At 58.5% G+C, this 17915-nt stretch overlaps 3 protein-coding genes across 4 annotated transcripts; all 3 read left to right on the plus strand.

The window, feature by feature from the left end:
• Nucleotides 1-1355: 1355 nt before the first annotated feature.
• On the plus strand, nucleotides 1356-3625 carry ABB37_03210 (hypothetical protein; the record flags this gene model as incomplete). Of its 2 annotated transcripts, none has more annotated exons than XM_015800474.1 (1): nucleotides 1356-3625. In XM_015800474.1, the coding sequence occupies exon 1, from the start codon at nucleotides 1595-1597 to the stop codon at nucleotides 3623-3625; it is 2031 nt and encodes a 676-aa protein (XP_015660481.1). In that variant the 5' UTR covers nucleotides 1356-1594. The 2 variants fall into 2 exon arrangements, with proteins under 2 accessions (XP_015660481.1, XP_015660482.1); XM_015800475.1 differs by having other exon boundaries at nucleotides 1381-3625.
• Nucleotides 3626-4269: 644 nt separating this feature from the next.
• ABB37_03211 (hypothetical protein) lies at nucleotides 4270-7101 on the plus strand (the record flags this gene model as incomplete). Its single annotated transcript, XM_015800476.1, has 1 exon — nucleotides 4270-7101. Exon 1 carries the CDS (start codon nucleotides 4468-4470, stop codon nucleotides 7099-7101), a length of 2634 nt encoding a protein of 877 aa, XP_015660483.1. The 5' UTR covers nucleotides 4270-4467.
• A 594-nt stretch (nucleotides 7102-7695) lies between these two features.
• ABB37_03212 (putative mitochondrial calcium channel protein, putative,ion transporter) lies at nucleotides 7696-16895 on the plus strand (the record flags this gene model as incomplete). Its single annotated transcript, XM_015800477.1, has 1 exon — nucleotides 7696-16895. The coding sequence occupies exon 1, from the start codon at nucleotides 8511-8513 to the stop codon at nucleotides 16893-16895; it is 8385 nt and encodes a 2794-aa protein (XP_015660484.1). The 5' UTR covers nucleotides 7696-8510.
• Between the last annotated feature and the right edge of the window lie 1020 nt (nucleotides 16896-17915).

Raw genomic sequence — 17915 nt, forward strand, 5'->3', positions numbered from 1 at the left:
TTCTCTCAGCGCGGCAGGGGGGGGGGGGAGGAGGAACACCCACTGCGGAAATTGCTGTAGGAGAGAGGAAATCCGCTAATAATAACAAAATAATTTTCAACTTCAGCCGACGAAGGAAGAGGGATCAACATGCCCTTTTCTCTTAATCGCCTTTTCGTCATCCGCAAAGTGGGGCGGATGATCATGGTGGACGGGAAGAAGGCAGCGTGCGTTGAAGTTAATTGTATCTCAGAATTTATATTTTTCTTTTTGAGTGTTTTGTAGGCGACGCCTACGTTCATCGTTGTCTTCTTTCGTTTCGTTGTGGAGCACACTTCCTGTTTGGCGTGTGTGTGTGTTCGTTTAACGCCACGACGCTCTAACATCCCCCCCCTGACGAATGCAGCAGATACGGTGAAGCGGACTCGTAGGGAGGTGCTTCTTATTCTCTCTCATGTCGTTTTCTTCTCCTTTCGTGACGCGCAGGCTGGAGTCTCACAGCTGGCTCGTGCGTCCGGTAGAAGCTGCGTTGCTCACGCCTTGGACAACAACACACAAAGAGAGAGGGAGAGAGAAAGAGGGGCAATCGCTATCATCGCCATTCGTTGAATGCATAACTTCCCTTTTTTTTTAAAATTATTCAGAAATCATTTGGCGCGTTCTCTCCTCCTCCTCTTCCTCTCCGTAGGAAGGAAAGGAAAACAAAAAGACTCTCCGTGTTTCTATTGAACGTCAACAAACCCAACTCGAGTGTTATTGTTTCCTTACGGAAAAGGAGAGGGGGCTGCTTGAGCTTTTCCTTCCTTTCCCCCCTCTTTTTGCTGAAAGACTCAAGCGAGCCGTTCCTCACTCGATTCTTCTAAAGACCCAAACTGGAGGTGGACAATTTGGCGGTGTCCCTCTTCGTTGCAAGAGCCTTTTCTTTCATCGGACTACCTTTCTCTGTATCGTCTTATATCGTCGTTCCAACTCTCTCGCCATATATATTATCAGGGAGTATGATAAATAATATATATAAATATGTTCCTTTGTACACCCGCATCTAAAAAGGAAAAGAAAAGAAAAACCAATGGGGAAGCCGTTGCAAGAGGTGTTGTCTTCCCAGCAGCGGTGGAGCATCGAGAATAGACACGAAGCTACAACGAATAAACTTGCGAAGTCTTTTTTGTTTTTGGTGAAGCTGAAGGCACACGCGTGATGCAACGTGATGATGCTGCCACTCGCAGTCGCAGCAGACTGATGGACTCGCATGAACTTGCCCTTAGGCGGTTTTTGCTTGTTTATTTGTTCGTGATCTCCGTGTGTATTCCCGCCTTCGAACTAAACTGCTTCACAACACTTCATCTCCATCTTGATTCGCGTTGTCTTATACCTGAAGGATCGTCCTTTATTGCAAAACGAAGCACCTAGCTTTGAGCAGGTATGCGGCCGGCAAGTAGTTGCTGCCCCCTTCATGTTTTTCTCACGTTAGGCTCCACTAACACTACTTCCATTCGAGTGCTATTTCGAAAGACAACAATTTGGGAAAAAAGTGTGACGTCTTCTTTGGCGAAAATTTGCAGCACCACCAAACACAGCAAAACAACACACAGCTTTCATTAGACAAAAGGCGAACATGTATTGTAACGCTGATGCGGCGGCTCCGTTTCAGCCCACGCTGGGCATGACGCTGCGAGGCCATCATCACGGCGTGCGGAGTGTCGCCTTCCAGCCCGCGCCGTCCTCCACCGTCGTCACCCCCAAGGTCATCTCCGGTGGAATGGACGGGGCGGTAATTAGCTGGGACACAGCCGCCACCGCCCGCGCGGTGCGCTTTACGGGTCACCGCGGACCTGTCCTCTCCGTTTCGTACAGCTCGCACCCGCATCTCTTTGCGAGTGGGGGGCAGGACGGCTACGTCCGCGTCTGGTCCCCCGACGAGCGGCGCTCCGTGGCGGTTTACAGCGCGTATCCGGACGGCAGGGCAAAGAACTGCGCGTGTGCGTGGCGGGCGCACACGGGTGCCACTCGCGCCGTCGCCTTCGCCAAGGACGGCTCCGATCGACTGTACACCATCGGCGATGACAAGGCTGTCAAATCGTGGGATCTCGCAATGCTCTCCTCCGCCCACTCGCGGGCAAAACGCATGACGAACCGCTTTGCTGGCGGCTTCTCTGCCTCTCCTGTGACGGAGTACTCGGCGTGTGGCCACACCACTCGCGTGACGGCGTTAGCGGTGCCGCGTGCCGTCGCGTCGTCGCACCTCGTGCACTACGTGGCGAGCGGCGGCGATGACGGCGTGGTGTTTGTGTGGGACACGCGCAGCCGCGACGCCGCACACGTCATCTACGGCCGTGGGGGCGGCGTGAACTCGCTCAGCTTCCACCCCGACGGCTACGTGCTGGCCAGCGGCGATGAGGCGGGCGACATTAATTTGTTCGACCTGCGTCGCTCCTCCTCCTCCGCGCCTGGTGCGAGTGGTGCGGACGGCGGTGGGTCGTACAGTCTTCTCCAGCACTACTCTGCAGCGCACATGGACGCCGGCTGTGTGGGCACGAGAGGCGTCGACTTCGCCCCCAACGGCGGGTGGCTGCTCTCCTCCGGCGACGACGGCACGACGAAGCTGTGGGATGTGAAGGAGGGCCATCTCTACTGTACCGTGCAGGCACACGATGGACCGGTAGCGGCGTCGTGCTTCTCGGACGACGGGGCGTGGTTTGTGACGGGTGGTGGAGCGGACAAGACGGTGCTCATATGGCGCAGTGGGCTCGCGGCGTGTTGTGCTGCACGGGCGCTGGTGCCGGCAACGGCCACCGCCTCCTCCACCTCCATGTCCGTTTGCTCCTCGGAGGGACGCGTTGCTGCACCTTCTTCTCCCCCGCACGTGGTCGCCGATCACACGACCTCGAGATCGAGCACTCCCGCCCGCTCAGCGAAGGCGGGTGACACCAAACGCAAACCAGAGGCGACCTCTCCCAGTCGCCTTGTCACACGGAGCACGAGTGCGGATCGCCCAGCTGCCGCCCAGTCTCGTCGACCGCCGATCCCCCTCGCCCCACCGTCAACCAATGCGTTGCTGTCAGGAGAGTTCGTCGCGCCGCCGGTCGACGACTCCGCGGTGCGCCAAAACGCCGACACCTCAGTCAACAGCGAGAGGGAACGCAGCTTCGAACGGTGCGAGCAGCGCTACAGTCATCTCGGCGCTCCGTCCTCCCCGGCTCAGGCCGAATCAGGATCCACGGCTGATGTTGCGGCACGGAGGAGTGCAACAGCCAACGGGGCAGCACGTAGCAGCAGCGAGACCTCAAGTGCCCACGTACGTGCTTTGAAGGCCGCCGATGCCGACCGTGTGGCAGGGGAGGAGCGCGAGCAGGAGCAGCTGCAGGCGCAGGAGCGTGCCCACCACCGAGAGCAGCGAGAGCGCATCTTGGAGGAGCGCGTCGCAAACTTAGAAGACGCTGTCGCGGCCCTGGTAGGGTACATGCAGCAACAGCAGACACAGCAGGAGGAGCACATGAAGGCGCTGCAGGCGGCGAGTAAGGAGCAGGCGGAACGAAGCGACGCCGGTGTAGCGGAGCTGAAGCGCGCCATTGAGCTTCTGACATCGCGTATTTCATCAGGGGGTGCCACAAAAACGGAGAATGCGGCGGAGCTGAAGAGCGAGTAGAGCGAAGGACGAGTAAATCGGACGCCGTCATCTAAAGTCTGGTGCTCCGTGTTTCTTCCTGCTGCTCTTCAGAGAAGGGAGCTCTCACAAGCACGGTGGGTCTTCTTGATTCTTTGCAAGAGGTATGGTGATTTGGCTATGCCGCCATTTCTTTATCGGTGTACTTTTGTTTGCGATGCCAAATGCGTGTGTTTTCGGCGCACGTCAACGCCCCTTCACTGTGTTCATGATTTTTTTCGTTTAGTTTTCATGCATAGATACTTCTCTTGGCGCAGTTGATATATCTTTTCGGCCCTTCTTATTTGGGCCGCTTCATAGAACACCAAATAGCCTAACGGAGTGTACGGAAAGGCAAGGCACTCCATGCGACACCGCTCTGCAAAAAGGTAAAAAAAAGGAGTACACAATCGTTCACTTCGTCGTGTTTTTCTTTAAGAGAACCGGAAATTCTATCTGTTTGCTGGAGGAAGAATATGTGCTGCGCTTTACCTGAAGGCGCTTCTCTTTTCGGGGGTCTTCACCTTCGAGATAGGCTAACGAGCAGAAGCGCAGGTGTCAGCAAATGGTTGTTATATTTCATCCCCGTGCAGCGGCTTGTAGGCCTTTCTACCTCTCTTTTTTTCCCCATTTTGTTCTTTCCGAGAAGAATTGCTTGACTTCCTCTGTTTCCACCCTTTCTGGCCTGGCGGCGGATAGGGAGTAGCACGCTTTCCACCGACGGAAGAAGGTGTCATCGACTCTTTTCGTTGGTGTGTACAACAGCCATCAACGAAGCACGAGTCGTAGTCCCGCATCTTTTTTTTGTAGAGTAAAACATACACACCGACGCAACGGATTCCGGTATGAACAAGTCCGACTTCAAGAAGGCCGTGGCGGACAGCGAGGCCCCGACGCCGGGGTACCTTTACCGGGATATGGCCAGCTGGACCTACTTGGATTACGCCACACAGCTGCAGCTCATCAAGGCGCTCTTCGACAAGCTACAGAACAAAAACAGCGCCTTTGTGCTCTACAAGGCTCTCCACCTCATCAAGGTGCTGTGCGAGACCGGCCAAGAAGGATTTCAGAAGGAGTTGCAGCTGAGCAAGTACGCCAACGTCGTAAAGGACTTCACCACGTACCGTGGGCCGCTTGATGTCAAGTACGCCGACAGCTGGAATGAGAAGGTGCGATGCGAAGCGCAGGCTGCTCTCGAGGCGATCTTTCAAACGCGCACGGCAGCCTCGATGGGTCCGACAACGTTAAGCGGAGGTGCGAACGGCGACTGGAGTGGCGCCGGCAATTCAGCTGTCGAGCAGAAAGCCGTGAAGGGCACGTGGGGCAGCGGCAGCGGCACCGAACCTGTCCTGCCGAGCTTTTCTACCTCAAGTCCATGCGGTGGTAACAGTTTTCTTCGTGATCCACCACCGCAGGTGGGCGGACCGTCGTCGTCCTTTGACGCCCCGTCGTCGCACATCGGCGAGATGCCGTCAGAGAATAGGTGGGCGGCGCATCGGCGCGAAGTGGCGGCCCTCGGCTCCTCGCGCGCTGCCTCGACGGCGGACAAGCCGAGTAAAACACTGCTGCAGCAACTCGCCTCGACGGCAAAGTCGGGCATGAGTTTAATCACGCAATTTGAAATATTGAAGGGCAAGCAGGAGCGCCTCTACGGAGACCAATTTGGGCAGGCTGCGCGTGCGACGACGCGGCAGGAGGGCGTTGCGGGGCACCTTGGCGGGGGACGCGGCGTGGACGAAGTGGGAAGTTATCAGCCGGTGGGCGTCAGCGTGCCGATGCGTATGGGTGAAGCTGTCGAGCACCTTTCAACGCGACCGCCGTCGATGACGCCTGTCCTGGATGATCAGCGCGCCTCGTCCGCCTCATCCTCTCCCCCGCGGTCGCATCCGCAAACACGCGGCGGGAGTGCCGTGTCGCTCCCCTCTGGACCTTCCTCACCTGCGCCGCAGTCGAATGCCTCCCACGACGCGGCGGAGGAGCTCATCCACTCCTTTGCCTGTCTGAAGCAGGTCCCATCACGTGTCGACCTCTCGCGCCTTCTGCGCGTCATGGGCGAGTCCGCAGATGCGCGGGAGCAGGCGGATGCGTCTTTGGGAGCGTACGGCGTACAACTCGCCTCTGCGCTCGGCGTGCATCTTGTGAAGGAGAAACCGTGGCAGGAGCGACGCAACGCGTTGGCCTCGTTGGAAGCGGTGCTGCGTGGTTCCTCCGCTGCCATTCATGACGGCGTGGCGGACTTCTACGCACGTCAGCCGCACCTTGTCCAGGCGAATTGCAGCGTTGTGCAGGCCAGTCTGAAGGAGAAGGCGGGAAGGGTTGCGCAGCTGTTGAACATTCCAGCCGTGCCAATTTCTGCAGCTCCTACTGCACCTTCAATAAAGGATCGAGGCATCGTGCCGAATGCGGCGCCTACTGAAGCGTCTGCTCCGCAGCGAAGTCACTTTGAGGATCTGCTGGGCGGCAGCACCCCACCCGCTGCGGCACCATCGTCGTCGTCGTCGTCTCCAAATCCGTCGGCAGCCTCTTCGCTGCCCCAGACAGCTTTGCGGAGTGCTGGTGGGCACGACAGCACCTTCGAGGGGATGACGATTCGGCCTGGCGGCTCCAGCAGTCTCCGCCGCGGCGATCCACCGGGTGATGCGCTCGACCCACCCAGCGATACAAACCGAATTAGCTTCGGCGGCGACGACACGGGTCGGCCGCAGCGGCGCACCAACCGAGTTGCGACAGTCGCTGCGGAGATGCCCGTTGCGGGTTCTGGTGAGCGGCGAACCGGAGAGAGTGCAGTGAACGGAGGTGGCGGTGCTGGCTCTATTCAGGTGTTGCGCCACTGCGGTGGTAATAGCAGTGGCAACATGGCCACGGCAACAGCAGCTGGAACAACCGCCGCACAACAACGAACCCAGCAGCAGCATGTCAATGTGAACAAAACAGACTGCGATTTAGACAATCTGCTGGGCCTCTCTCCCCCGGCGACGGCAGCACCGCCAACTTCCTCTGCAAACGCTACATCGACGACGCTGGACGACCTGTTCGGTGGTCAGCCAACAACTATATCCCCTGCTTCCTTGTCGTCCGCCAACAAGAGCAGCAAAGCAGGGACGGACGACCTCTTCGTTGACTCCATATCACCGTCATTTGCACCGCCGTCTCTGTCCAACGTGCCGTCCCCACACATCGCCTCTGCGGCCCAGCTGGCGCGTATTCAAGGCTTAATGGAGTACCTTGAAACACGCTACGACCCGGCGGCAATGACTGAGCTGGAGCGACTGATTCTGCAACGTCAGCAGGCGCTGCAACAGATGACGACACATCAAGGAAGTGCAGAGGAAGTGATGGGCCCCGGGCCGCGAGCAGCTCAGCCGCACCGCCAGTTTCAGCTGGGTGGTCCGCGAAGTGGGCCAATGAGTGAGCGTCAGCAGGCCAACAGCCAGTTTGCGGATGTGCAAGCTGAAATGAAGCGTAAGCTGGATCTCTGAGAGCTGCACGTGTTGTCCTTGACTCCACGTTACGTGCAGGAAAAAGAGAAAACTGGCACGTGCTTTTTAAATATATATATATGTTGCTTCTGTGTTTGTCCTGCTAGGCGGAGTGTGTGCACTTGAGATGCCTTTCTAAGTCGTGTGCAACAACATCTGTACAACAAATTTATATCAACAGATGACAAAGAGCGCTCAAGCATTGATGCGTCATCCTCATCACCAAATCGTAGGATTTATGGAAGCTAGTTGACCATAAACAATTAAAAAAAGGAGGAGGAGGAAATATAAAGATTTCTAAGGAGACTGTGCTTGTAGTAGGTTGCCATGATGAAAGGCCAACTACTAAGGTTTTTTCTCCTCGTTACTGAAGCAGCGCGTTTGGGATGCACCGCACGGCGCGCAGGGGTGATTAACGGCAGTCACCGTCGTGATTCTCTTCCTTTTTGCAATGATGCTGACGATCTTCACTGCACCTTTCTTCAGCACTTCCTCCACCAAAACTGTCCTCCCGTTTTCTTTACCTCTTCCTCTTCTTCGGTCGCTTTTTGTTTTTCTCATGTCCCGTGTTATTACCGCTGCCGTGCAACACACAGTTAGAACGGGAGAGTAAGATAAAGTAGAGTCGACGCAAGAGTTTTTTTTTCCCTCAACTTTTGCCGAATAGCCGTCGGCGTTAGCGTAGTATATTTTCTCTCTTTCTTTTTGAAACAATCCAGATTGCATCCGTCTCCCAGTTCCGTACTTCCTTGCTTCTGTATTGAGTTCGTAAAGAGCTAGCAGCCACTTTACCGCTTACTTGTGTGAGCGAGTGTATGTGCTGGTGTCTGTTGTTGAAGAAGACCCCGCCAACTGTTTTAGCGTCAGACCGCCTGAAGCGTCTGCTTAATAGAGTGAACCGCAGTCACGCTGTCTCCATTGTACACTCCATATACAATAAAAGCAAAGGAAACCGTCAAGCAACCGCGCAGAGACATTCATTCTGCCATATCACAAACACGCAAAGACACAGTGCACGCTTTTTTTTCTTCTTTGTTTCTCAGAGTACTTACAACTTGCTTTCCAATTCTGTTGCTTCAAAGATATTCTTTTCTTTCCAATCTTTCTCTTTCGCTAGATTTTCCACTTGTTCTGTGCGTGCGTCTCTGCGCGACGTGTGGTGTTGACAAGCTGGACTACACCGATACAGAGAAGTTATAGCATCGTCTGCAGTCAGCCGTCACCTGTACCCCGACGGCGTGAAGGGGGAGAGCCTTTTTTGTTGAAAACAGTTCTCTCTCTCTCTGTTGACAAATCGAACACATCGTGTCTTTTCTTTTTTCTTTTTGGTGTAACGCTGTTTGTCCCTTTACCAGCCTTTTTTTTTTGCAACGAAGACGATTCTTTTTTAAGCAGCAACACTTCCAACCATGAGCTCGCCCAATCACAGTCGGGGGCAGCTAGGCAACAGCAACGGCAATAGAACCAATGGACACGTGTTAACACCCAGCATCGGAGCCGCGTCGCCGAACCGCGCTGAGACGGCAGCAGAGACAGCAACAGCTGCAGACGACGGCGTAGTCCCGCTGAACGGCACCATCCAAGGCGTGTACCCCCGCCCCGCCCTCCCCCCGCCGCTCCCACCCGTGCAGCGTGGCTCCGCGATCGCAGGCGCCGACTCCGCCAGCACACCACCACCGCAGAGCGTCAGCCGCCACAACGACGCCTCGGCGCTGCAGCCGAACACGTACACGAGTCGTGCGTCGTCCTCCCACAGCCGACCTGCGATGCCCCGCAGCAACACCCCCGACGGGGCCGGAGTGAACTCCACGATGAACTCCGCCGCACGCCGGCCGTTGACCACGCACCACCAGAACCAGGGTGGTGTGGGCGACAGCACCACTCTCCGACAGTCTTCGCAACCCACCAGTACTTCCCAACAGCAGCAACAACCGCGAAGCCGCGCAGCATCCGCCAAGGGCAGCCGTGCGGCGTCACGTAAGGCGGCCCCCTCGCGCGATCGCAGCGACAGCGGCAATGATGGCGTCTCAAGCGGGGACAGCAAGCGTGGCGGCGACCACGTGGAGGAGCTTCTTGAACTCCCACTCACCCACACCCAGCCGATTGAGAAGTTCTTCGTCGAGTACAACCCTGCCGATGCCGACCGCGCTGATGACGGGCAGCCGCGCAACGACAACGAGGTGCTGCTGGAGCAGTTCGCCGAGTACACGGACGATGACTCGTTCTTTTCCTCTAGTGACACGGTGATTGAGTGCGATCCGCAGCGTCTGCGCAACGATCCACTGCGGCAGCGGGCAGTGGTGTCGGTGCACAACACCTTGCAGCTGCGCGCGCTGACCAACGGCCGCGTGCCGGAGGACACCGCGTGGGATGACGAGACGCGCACCTCGTGGCTCTACCAAATCCACAAGCGCGACATTGCCCTGCAGTACAGCTCCTTTTTCATCTTCCCCGCCCGCTGGACCCCACGCGTGGTGGTGTACAACGTCATGCACCACTGGCTGATGGAGATGTTTATCCTCCTCATCATTCTCGGCTACGCCATTTTTCAGGCGACATGGGGACGATACACCGCGCCGCGGAGCCAGATGAGCAGGCCGGACCACATGCTGTGGGCCGATGTCTTCTACACATGCCTGCTCGGGTTCGAGATGATTGCACGGCTCTTTGCGAGCGGCTTCATTGCACACAAGCGCGCCTTTTTCCGCTCGCCGTGGCACTGGCTTGACACGGCGTGCCTTGTGATGATGATCCTAGAGTGCACGTGGTGGCAGTACACGTGGAACTTCACGGCATGGCGGCTGATCCGCACCATCAAGTGCTTCTCCTACGTGCCTGTTCCCGTGCGCATGAAGCTGTTGTCCAAGTCTCTCCTCCGTTCCACGAACCGGCTGATCCAGGTGACCATCGTACTCGTGTACTTCATCTTCTTCTTTGGTCTCCTCGGGCTACAGCTGTTCGTCGGGACGCTGCACAACCGCTGCGTCAACACGCTCACGGCGGCGGTGACGACGCAGGTGTGCCGCAGCGTCTCCACCGGCCAGTACTGGTTCTACTGGGGCCACCATTGCGGGGAGTTCTTCACCTGCCAGGTCGACGCCTTCCCCAATCCGCATTACGACTTCCGCAGCTTCGACGACATCGGCCACGCGATGCTGTCCGTCTTTCAGATCATGACCTTCCAGGACTGGAGCGGCCTGATGCTGGAGACGAACGACGGAGTGGCGGTGATGGCGTTCTTGTATTACGCCTTCACGATTCTCATCTGCACCTGGATTGTTCCCTCCCTCTACCTCGGTGTCTTTCTGGAAAAGTTGGAGAAGACGAGTCGTCTCTTCGTCCTGAAGCAGCTAGACTTCTTTGAGCACATGCTGACGGAGCAGCGCCAGCGCATGTCAGCCATGGTGCGCCTGCACGACTACGTGGCACGCGACGAGGACGGCCACGTCTCCCATTATCCGACCTACCGGCGTCGGCGCAGCAGGGAGCAGAAGCTGACGGACGATGATATGCCGAGCAGCAGCTCCATCGAGAAGACCCGCAAGAAGCCGCGCAGCAAGAAGGACCACCGTCGCGATATCCAATCCACGCCGTGGACGGATGAACAGCGACTGCAGCTCCAGCTGGCGCTTACTCGCCAGCGCGACGTCGCCGAGGCCGCAGAGCGCCGGCGCCGGCTGCAGGAAGCTACCCTGGGCGATTTGATCATGGGGGAGGGCCAGGACGGCGGTGCAAACGGGCGTCGCCGCCGCCGCACCAGCAGCACGGCGGACAACGCCCAACGTCACGCCCTCGCCGCCCGCGGTGCGTCTCCGCAAGCAGCAAAAGGGCGCGATGACTTCGCATTGGGCGGCCACGTGGGCGCCGTGCAGCACCACCCCGCCGCCTTCGCCATCGGTGCCTCCCACCAGTCAGACCTTCCGTTTGCGGTGCGGCAGGAGGTGCAGGCGGAGCAGCTGCGCTTCTTGGACCCCTACACAAACAACGGCAGCTCGGCCAAGAACGACATGTACAACTCCACCGCCGGCTCGCGCGCGAACGGGAACAACGGCAGCGGGATCCTCAACAACAGTAACGGGGAGTCAGGGGAGGGTGCTGCCATGACCCGAGGGAGCAGCCGAGCGGCAAGCAGCGCACGCCCTCCGCTGGGATCGGACAAGCGCGCGCAGAGCGTGCTGATGGCACGCGAGACGGCCGGTGTGGTGCCGCACCGACGTTCCATGTCCGTTCGTGGTGCCATGTCTCGCACCTCCAGCATGAGCGGCCGCGGCTCGGTCAGGGGCCTCCACGCCTCGATGGTGCAGCAGCCGGAGTCGGCGAACCGGCCGGACCAGGTGGAGATCGTCATCAACGACCCGGAGGGTGGCGACTTCAAGGAGGCCAAGACGTTCGTCGACAAGGTGAACATCATCCGCAACATCGTCCACATGTTCACCGAGGGCTACCCCCGCATCATCTCGCAGTACCTGTGGGAGCACCGAATGATGCAGTTCCGCTACGGCCTCTCGCCTCTGGCGTACACGAACCGGTACGAAGACGAAGCGCTGCGTCTGCTGCGGCAGCGCCGTGCACAGGAGCGCCGCGAGGAGCACGAGGAGCTGCGCCGCATGGGAATGGCCCACCTCATCGACGAGGACGAGGACGAGGAGGAGCAGGCCGGCCCCGACGGGCACACGGAGAAACGGTGGATGCGACGCGAGGGTCTGGTGGCGGGTGGCATGTCGCCGATCCGCATGGCGCGCAACATCCGCGAAAACGCGCCCATCACCGTGTTCAATTACATTTGGTACTTCTTCATCGTCGCCAACGCCGTCTTCAACGCTTCACGCTTTGACACGATGCCGGACTACTGGGAGATGGGCACCTTTGTGGCTGGTGTGTGCTTCTCGGTGCTCTTTATGCTGGAGCTGCTGATCCGCCTGCTCGCCCTCGGCCCAGGTCCGTTCTTCACCGATCCCCTCATCGTCGTTGAAGCAACGTTCATGGTCATCTCGCTCTTCCAACTCGGCTTCAGCAGGGCCAACACGACGGCCGTCTTCAACTGGGTCCGCTTCCTTCGTCTTTTTCGCGTCATTCCCGTGCGACCCCTGCGCCGCGTTGCACGGGTGCTGCTGCACAGCTTCCCGGACATGATCTACGCGCTCGTCTTCTTCTCCATGTACATGTTCATGTGGCTGCTGATCGGCATGAGCTTTTTCGGCAGCCGTATCGGCTGGATTGATTACGGCACGAGTGACTATCAGACCCGTGGCAACTTCGAGACCTTCTCGCACGCCGCGTACGCCGTCGCCCAGGCGTTCTCTGTAAACCGCGATCAGTGGCTGTACATGTCGTGGTCCGGCATGCGCGTCCGAGGTGGGTACACCGTCATGTACTTCATCGCCACCGTCGGCGTCGCCTTCATCTTTCGCTTCTTCTTCATTGCCGTGATGACCTACGCGTGGCAGGCGCAGCAGGAACAGGAGGACTACTACTTCATGTCTGGCAGCAGCCACACTCGCCATCAGCGCAGCCGCTTCTTCCGGCTGCCCTTCTTTGACTACAGTGTCTGGCGGTCGTTCAAGCACATTCACGGCGGCTTCGAGCGCCGCGACGTCGCACCTGACGAGGTGTACTTTCTGAATGAGGACATGGCCCGGCAGTTGCGCCTGGTCGAGGCGAAGGACCACTATTACCGCGATCAGTACGGTCGCGACAGCAGCGGATGGGCGTACACGGAGGACTACGACCCCGACCGGGACGGGGAGGCGTACGGCCCAGACAGCGCGCTGTTGGACGGGCTGCAGTACGTGAACATCGGCGGCCGCCTCTACCGCCAGCCCAGCCTGCCCGCAACGGAGATGGGCTACAGCGAGGGCGGCCTGCCACAGCACCATGGCCAGCAACGCTTTGCTCGCCACTACCACGCCGTCCCGGCGACCACCTACGCTACGGCAAATACGCAGCAGCAGCAGCAGCAACAACAATTGCTGGACGACGTGGACGGCAGTCGTGGGATCGTGAACCCCCTACTCGCCAGCCGCCACAGTCTCTCCCCGGCGCGCCAGCGTGGCTCGGTGATCGACCCGTACGCCAGCCGCGTCGCCGACTCGTTGGCGGAGGAGCGCACCAACAACGTTAACATCAGCCTCGCACCGCGTTTGACGAGGCTCGGCAACTCGCGCGTTGTCGGCGCCGCCCCCGACCAGCGCAACGCTGGCGACGCGGAGGAAGAGGAGGAAATGCGGGAGATGAACGAGCTTGACGTGGCGGACTTCGAGCACCTGCTGCTGCCGGGTCCCCGCCTGCGTTACAGCAGCCGCGTCGAGGACGATGGTCGCCGCGTGTTTGAGACGTGCCTGGACTGCAACACGCACATGCAGATGCCACTGCGTGCACCGCCAGGCGTTGCTCAACGCACCCCAGAGGAGCTGCACGCCGAGCACTGCCACATGGCCGCCGTACGCAGCTCGCAGCAGCTGGTGCTGAACGCACTGATCGGCTACGCCCGCATGCAGGCCGACCACGAGGTGACGCCGACGAAGCGGATGGTGGAAATTGTGCTGGGACAGGCGTGGAGCTGCGGGATGCTGCTCTTCGACACAATAGAGAGCCTCTCCTGCATGGACTTGCCGGAGCGGGAGCGCTCGTGGGACCGCACGCTGGAGGCACTGGAGCTGCAGCAGTGGCTGCTCGGCCTGCACGTCGGCGAGGAGCAAGTCGGCCGTGCCACCCTCGCCTACATCCTGGCGCACCAGAAGAAGCAGGAGGAGCAGGTGCAGGAGCGGCAGTACAAGGAGACGTGGCAGGATCACACCTTCTTTGTGCTGTCCTCTTCCAACCCCTTCCGCCGCGCCGTTACGGCGATAGCGAACTCGATCTGGTTTGAGGCGATCAGCTTAATCGTCATCTACGCCGCGTCCATCTGCCTCGCCGTGTACGCACCAGCGGACGGCAACCGAGACTTTGGTGGCAGCTTCAACAGCGGCAAGTACAAGGCACTGCACGTCCTCGACGACATCTTCTCCGTGATCTTCGCAGTGGAGATGGTGCTGAAGTGGATCAGCATGGGGGTCGTTCTGCCGCTCCGCCGCGCCTACTTCTGGCATCTGTGGAATATCTTCGACTGCTTCATCGTGGTTATCTCGCTCGTCTCGTGGGGCAAGTCAGACATCTTCCTGCGCTACCTGAAGGTGATGCGCTGCTTCCGCATTTTGGGTCCGCTGCGCTACTGGCGGTGGGGCAGCAGCAGCATGTCCCTCGTCGCCCGCACACTGTGGGACAGCATCCCGACCTTGGCCAACGTGTGCTTGCTGATGCTGATGAACTACATTGTGTGGGCCATCCTCTTCGTGTCGATGTTCATGAACAAGATGAACTACTGCACTGACGCGTCCATCGTGAACCGCACGCAGTGTCTGGAGGAGAACCACCGGTGGGTGCCGGCGCAGCGCAACTTCCGCAACTTCTACGAGAGCCTGCTCACAACGGTGGAGATCAGCACCGGCGCAGAGTGGTTGGACGTGATGTACAGCGCGGTCGACTCGCGCTCTCCGGTGATGCCGCCGCTGCGCAACCGCCACCCCTACCTGGGTCTGGTGTTCATCGCGTACTACTACCTCTCGCATTTCGTCCTCTTCACGCTGTTCATCTCCGCCCTCATTTACTGTTACATGCTGGCGAAGAGCGCTACCGAGGACGCGGCCGGCACGACGGTGGAGCATCAGATGTGGCTGCGCATGCAGGGCATGATTCTGCGTCTGAAGCCCAAGGCGCGCCTGCTGCCCATGAACAACCCCTTCTCCCGTTTCATTCACTTCATCGTCGCGAACCGCTGGTTTGAGGGCTTTATGGGGCTCGTTTTGCTCTTCAATATGGTGACGATGGCGCTGCAGTGGTATCACATGAACCACACGCAGCGGGTTACCTTGGACGTTTTCCAGTACGTCTTCAGCGGCTTCTTCACTCTTGAGGTCATTCTCCGCCTCGTCGCGCACGGACCCCGCTTCTTCACGCGCTGGGCCTACTGCTGGGACCTCCTGATTTGCATTCTCTCCTACATCCAGATCGGCCTCAACACGACCCACACCCACCAGGTCCCCTTCAACGTGAACGTGCTGCGTGTGCTGCGCGTGGGGCGCATTGTCCACCTCCTCCGCATTGGTCTGCCCTTCTCGACGCACTTCACGCTCTTCCACGAGGTGCTGAAGACTTCTGTCCCGGGGCTGGTCAGCGTCACCTTCATCTACATGATCGCCGTGTACGTCTTTGCGATTCTGGGCCTGCACTTCCTCGGCTACATCGTACCCTACAGCGGCAATTACATCGACAGCACCTACAACAACTTCGCCACCTTTGTGAACTCGTTGATAATGGTCTTCCGCCTCTCGACGCTACAGGACTGGGCAACGATGCTGCGCGCGAGCATGGACCACGGCGACTACTGCTCTCGGGCCAGCAAGCGCTGCGGACCGACAGACTGGGCACCGGTCTACTACATCCCCATCGTCATCTGCTTCTTTTTGATGCTCAGCACCATGTACATGGCTGTCATCCTTGACAAGTACATCGCCGCCGTGCGCATGCATTCCGCCGTGACCCGGCTCGATGATCTGCGCCGCTTCTGCGAGCTCTGGTCGAGGCGAGACCCCAACGGCACGATGTGGCTGGCGTCATCGGCGCTGCCGGAGCTGCTCGAGGAGCTGCGTCTGCCACTGGGCGTTGGCGACCGCCACAACCGCGTCGCGGTGATGCAGCTGCTGCGGGAGTACAACATCCCCGACCACAACGGCCGCGTCTACTACTACGAAGTGTTGATGCCGCTGGCACGACGTGTCATGGCGATGGCCTTCAACGAGGCGCAGGACGCGCAGACCACCGGCGGCCAGGTGCCAAGCGAGGTCGCGTGGCGCCTGTCAGAGCGCTCCCTTGGCGCGCTGCCGGCCTCCTTCGCCAAGATGGAGCCGAGCTCGGTGACGGTGGCGGACCAATACGCCGCGACATTGGTGCAAGCGGCCTACCGCCGTGACCGGGCGATGCGCAACTACTACATCGCCAAGTCGGAGCTGTGGCGTCTTGGCCGGCAGGCCTGCGATGCGCAGGGCGTTCCTTACGCGGGCTACGGCTTTGGCAAGACATCCCTCGCCGGCCCGGACCCGCGCGAAGAGGGGCAGCGACGCGGCTTCTACGTGCCGAAGGACGCCACTCTGGCGAACTCAGGGGCGGACCGCACCTACGCCGATCCGGTTGCGGCACGCATTGCAGCGATGCGGGAGTCACTGGCGGCGCAGAGGCGTGCGGGCGAGCAGGAGCCGTCGACGCTGCTGCCGGCGGTGTACCGCTCCGCCATCTTACCGGAGGAGAAGCGCTTCGGCCCTGATGCCCCGGACGCCATCCGCCGTCACGAACGTCGCGATGCGAAGCTCGAACGAAAGCGGGCGCAGGAGGCGCAGGAGCGAGAGCACTACGAGCGCAGCCACACCAATAGCCCCGCGCGTGCCTTCCACGACCGTCGCGTCGACGACGACGACGACGACGGTGCAGGCAGCTTGACCGCCGAGGGCGCAGATGCGGACGTGGACCTCGACACGGACGCGCCGTACCGCGAGGGCACCTTAGAGTCGCAGTCGCCGGCGCAAGACAGTCAGTACCTCTTAGATCCGATGAATGCTAACTATCAGCCCCCGCTCGGCACGAACCCAGAGGAGCTGCGGCAGGAGGAACTCGACCGCCGCCTGCACGCTGCCGCTGCTGCTGCGTCGGTGTCGCCTTCTGCGTACAAAGATGTCACATCTATAGGGTACAACCCAGAGTAGCTGCAAATGACAAAACAGCAATGCGTGTGTTTTTGCGTACTGTTTATGCTGCCTTTATTTTAGACGGCCTTTTGTGTTCGCCATGTTGCTAAGGCGTGTTCGTGAGTTGTCTTCCTCTATATATTTTTATTTATTCTCCACCATCACCATCATCAAAGGGCGGCGAGGCAAAGTACCGTTTTTCTCTTCCCTGTTTCAGCTTTTGTTTCTCTCTGAACTCTCACTAGTTGGGCGATGGACTCTGTTCTTGTGTGCTGTGCGGGTGACTTTAAAAAAAGTAACTTATCACCTAGAATCTTTTCCCTTTGTGATTACTTCCGTCATTGTTCTTTTGCTCTCTTCTTCTTTTCTAAAAGCGTTTGGTGAGCCGCAACATAGTTTTTGTCTCCTTTTTCTTTGCAGTGGTGATGATGATGAGTATCGGTGTTTTTTTTTCTTTTGGTCCCTCCTTTGGCTGTTGTTCTTGGGACTCGTGGCTATTCTGTCGTTGGTATCGCCTTGGGAAGGTGTTTCGTAGCACATGCAGCTTCACGTGTCGGTGAAGGTTTTTTCTTTTCCGTTTCTTTGTGTTTTCTAAAGAGTGTAGAACTTTGTGCATCTCTTACGCCTTCGCACACACACACACACACACACATCCACGAAATGAACGATCTGGATTGTACGGCAAGCTTTCTTCAGCACTCGTATTTTCGACAGGAGCTAATGAGTAGATGTCGTGCGAAGGAAAGCGTGGACGATCGGCGAGGCGTGTTTGGTGCCAACAATGCAAACAAACACAAGAGGAGCTTGCGACGGTCTTCTTTAAAAGAGAGAGAAACCCTTTTATTGTTTCTGTTCACTTTTTTGTTTGTTTTTAGAGCTTCTCTTTGTCCTTCAACCTACAGTTTCTCTGTTTTCCACCTGAACAACCACAAATACTCACTATATATATGTAAAAGAAGTGTGGAATGCGTATTCTTGATGGGAGGCGAGACACCTCCTGGGACGATGTGGCGGCAACAGGTATCAATGGCCGACCCT

This window comes from Leptomonas pyrrhocoris, assembly GCF_001293395.1.
Source record: "Leptomonas pyrrhocoris isolate H10 chromosome Unknown, whole genome shotgun sequence".
NCBI lineage: Eukaryota > Euglenozoa > Kinetoplastea > Trypanosomatida > Trypanosomatidae > Leptomonas > Leptomonas pyrrhocoris.